Source organism: Coregonus lavaretus (assembly GCF_964263955.1).
Source record: "Coregonus lavaretus genome assembly, chromosome: 26".
NCBI lineage: Eukaryota > Metazoa > Chordata > Actinopteri > Salmoniformes > Salmonidae > Coregonus > Coregonus lavaretus.
Genome location: NC_140013.1, coordinates 38,096,914 through 38,100,921, shown reverse-complemented (window position 1 = coordinate 38,100,921; position 4,008 = coordinate 38,096,914). Strand labels below are relative to the sequence as shown.

Genomic DNA, 4,008 nt, shown 5'->3' with positions numbered 1-4,008 from the left:
ACCTGGTACACACCACCCGCCTCGGAAGAACCATCACTGAACTCACCTGAGACACACAGACAGACAGGCAATTTATTTTATGTTTAATATAAGGACTTAATCAGAGGAGAGTCTGTGGTTGTGAGAGAGAGAAGAGACAGACTATGGAAGATAAGAATAGCACTTTCTGGAACATTTTATTTTTGGTGCAAAAGGGTTTGTGTGTGTGTGTGTGTGTGTGTGTGTGCGTGCGTGTGAGCGTGCGTGCGTTTGTGCTAGATCAGCTCTTTTAGTAAAGCTCTGAATGTAGGCCGTCTGGTTGGAGGGAGTAGCAGCACGGCATGGGGTCGGTCTTCAGACTTTAACGTTTGTGTGTTTGAGAGAGTGTGTGTGTGTGTGTGTGTGTGTTTCTGAGAGTGTGTGTGTTTGTGAGAGTGTGTGTGTGTGTGTTTGAGAGTGTGTGATTTATATACAGGCATCTCTTGGAGGACCTGTTTCTATTCCGACTGGTACATGAGAGTTCACATATGCTGTCACACACACACACACACACACACACACACACACACACACACACACACACACACACACACACACACACACACACACACACACACACACACACACACACACACACACACACACACACACACACACACACACACACACACACACACACACACACACACACACACACACACACACACACACACACACACACACACACACACACACACACACACACACACACACACACACACACACACACACCTACCGTAGTAGAAGTCTCCCTGCTGGTACATCATGAGTGTCTGGGCCTCGCTCCCGTCGTCTTTGCTGAAGGAGAAGGTTCTGGTGTTTTCCGGTCTGAACTGGTTCTTCCAGCTGCCCCGGAAGTACACAGCGTTGACCAGGGTCAGCCGGGTCACACTGCTGAAGTCATCAGCTGACAACAGGTCACGGATCTTACCTGGAGACACACACACACACACACACCACACACACACACACACACACACACACCACACACACACAGGGCTATTGGTTCTACCGGTGGTTAACAGAAAATATTCAGACCCCCTTGACTTTTTCCACATTTTGTTACGTTACAGCCTTATTCTAAATTTGATTAAATTGTTTTTTTCCCTCATCAATCTACACACAATACCCCATAATGACAAAGCAAAAACAGGTTTTTAGACATTTGTGCTGATTTATTACAAATAAATAACTGAAATATAACATTTACATAAGTATTCAGACCCTTTACTCAGTACTTTGTTGAAGCACCTTTGTCAGCGATTACAGCATCGATTCTTCTTGAGTATGATGCTACAAGCTTGGCACACCTGTGTTTGGGGAGTTTCTCCCATTCTTCTCTGCAGATCCTCTCAAGCTCTGTGAGGTTGGATGGGGAGCGTTGCTGCACAGCTATTTTTAGGTCTCTCCAGAGATGTCCGATCGGGTTCAAGTCCGGCCTCTGGCTGGGCCACTCAAGGACATTCAGAAACTTGTCCCAAAACCACTCCTGTGTTGACTTGGCTGTGTGCTTAGGGTTGTTGTCCTGTTGGAAGGTGAACCTTCACCCTAGTCTGAGGTCCTGAGCGCTCTGGAGCAGGTTTTCATCAAGGATCTCTCTGTACTTTGCTCCGTTCATCTTTGCCTCGACCCTGACTAGTCTCCCAGTCCCTGCCGCTGAAAAACATCCCCACAGCATGATGCTGCCACCACCATGCTTCACCGTAGGGATGGTGCCAGTTTGACGCTTGGCATTCAAGCCAAAGAGTTCAATATTGGTTTATCAGACCAGAGAATCTTGTTTCTCATGGTCTGAGAGTCGTTAGGTGCCTTTTGGCAAACTCCAAGCGGGCTGTCGTGCCTTTTACTGAGGAGTGGCTTCTGTCTGGCCACTCTACCATAAAGGCCTGATTAGTGGAGTGCTGCAGAGATGGTTGTCCTTCTGGAAGGTTCTCCCATCTCCACAGAGGAACCATAGGGTTTTTCGTCACCTCCCTTACAAAGGCCCTTCTCCCCGATTGCTCAGATTGGCCGGGCGGCCAGCTCTAGGAAGAGTCTTGGTGGTTCCAAACTTCTTCCATTTAAGAATGATGGAGGCCACTGTGTTCTTGGGGACCTTCAATGCTGCAGACATTTTTTAGTACCCTTCCCTAGATCTGTGCCTCGACACAATCCTGTCTCAGAGCTCTACGGACAATTCCTTCGACCTCATGGCTTGGTTTTTGCTCTGACATGCCCTGCCTACTGTGGGACCTTATATAGACAGGTGTGTGCATTTCCAAATCATGTCCAATCAATTGAATGTATCACAGGTGGACTCCAATCAAGTTGTAGAAACATCTCAAGGATGATCAATGGAAACAGGAAGCACCTGAGCTCAATTTCGAGTCTCATAGCAAAGGGTCTAAATACTTATGTAAATAAGGTATTTCTGTTTTAGCTTTGTCATTATGGGGTATTGTGTGTAGCTTGCTGAGTTTTTTATTTTTATTTAATCCATTTTAGAATAGGGCTGTAACGTAACAAAATGTGGAAAAAGTCAAGGGGTCTGAATACTTTCCGAAGGCACTGCACATGCATGCCTGTAAATAGACTGAGTATATCAAACATTAGGAACACCTTCCTAATATTGAGTTGCACCCCCCCCTTTTGCCTTCAGAACAGCCTCAATTCATCGGATCATGGACTCTACAAGGTGTCGAAAGGTTTCCACAGGGATGCTGGCCCATGTTGACTCCAATGCTTCCCACAGTTGTATCAAGTTGGCTGGATGTCCTTTGGGTGGTGGACCATTCTTGATACACACGGGAAACTGTTGAGCGTGTTGCAGTTCTTGACACAATCCATGTCTCAATTGTCTCAAGGCTTAAAAATATTTATTTAACATGTCTCCTCCCTTCATCTACACTGATTGAAGTGGATTTAACAAGTGACATCAATAAGGGATCATAGCTTTCACCTGGATTCACCTGATCAGTCTTTGTCATGGAAAGAGCAGGTGTTCCTAATGTTTTGTACACTCAGTGTATAACCACACGCATCAGCATTAGGTGACATTGATTCCACACACAGACTCACTCTCAGTGTGGTTCTCTACCCAGCCATTGATCTGCTCTGCCACGGCGGCTGATTCGCTGAAGTCCACCGTCTCCACCTCCGCCCGGAAGTACTTCCTCATCAGCCGCAGGAACTCCGGGTTAAAGGTCACGCCACTCTGCAGGAAGAGGGAGTTGGCCAATCTGATGATGTAGTGAGCGTCGTCTTCAGACAGAGCCCCTGTCAGGTTCTGGAGCAGAGAGAACTCCTCATCTGGGAGACGGACAGAGAGACAGACATACGTCTTACTTACTGGGAGGTGGCTGTGTGAGTGTGTGTGTGTGTGTGTTCTAAGGTGTGTATACCTGTAGGTAGGTGGCTGAAGCCGACAGCCTGGCGTATCTCTGTGAGAGAGGCCCCACGGGCCCCCAGCTCCACCATGCCCAGGGCCACAGCCACACTCAGGGGGGAGAAGATGATGTTGTCGTCCCCCCCCCGCGCTTGCAGCTGGTGGTACAGTCTGACGGAGAACTCTGCCGTGGTGTCCTCCGGAATGTCAGCCGCACGGCAACCAGGGCCCGGCAACAGGAGGAGGGGCAGGAGGCCGAGAATCAACATGGGAAAGCTGAGAGCTAGAGAGAGGGAGCGAGAGAGAAAGAGAGAGGGAGAGAGAGACAAAGAGAGAGAGAGAGAGAGCGGGGGTGGGGGGGTGAGAAGAGAATGACGGAGAGACGGAACGTGTCAATCCTGCATGCCAATACAGCATATTAGTATCTGGAAATAGATAGAGGAGAACACACAGGGATGGCAGAAACAGAGAGAGAGATGGAAAGAGAAAGAGAATGGGAGGGAAAAGAGTAGACAGAGAGAAAGAGAATGGGAGGGAAAAGAGTAGACAGAGAGAAAGAGAATGGGAGGGAAAAGAGTAGACAGAGAGAAAGAGAATGGGAGGGAAAAGAGTAGACAGAGAGAAAG

The 4,008-nt window shown here is 48.1% G+C and overlaps 1 protein-coding gene across 1 annotated transcript in view; it reads right to left on the bottom strand.

Moving 5' to 3' along the window:
- Nucleotides 1–3,651, bottom strand: part of LOC311101656 (neuroserpin-like) — a gene marked incomplete at both ends in the record, with an annotated part of 6,908 nt that extends 3,257 nt beyond the window's left edge. Inside the window, 4 exons of the mRNA XM_084142801.1 lie at nucleotides 1–46; nucleotides 755–949; nucleotides 3,076–3,306; nucleotides 3,399–3,651. The exon at nucleotides 1–46 is cut by the window's left edge and continues 159 nt beyond it. Coding sequence (XP_083998927.1) covers nucleotides 1–46; nucleotides 755–949; nucleotides 3,076–3,306; nucleotides 3,399–3,651 — 725 coding nt within the window. The remainder of the gene's footprint in view (nucleotides 47–754; nucleotides 950–3,075; nucleotides 3,307–3,398) is intronic.
- Nucleotides 3,652–4,008: the final 357 nt, after the last annotated feature.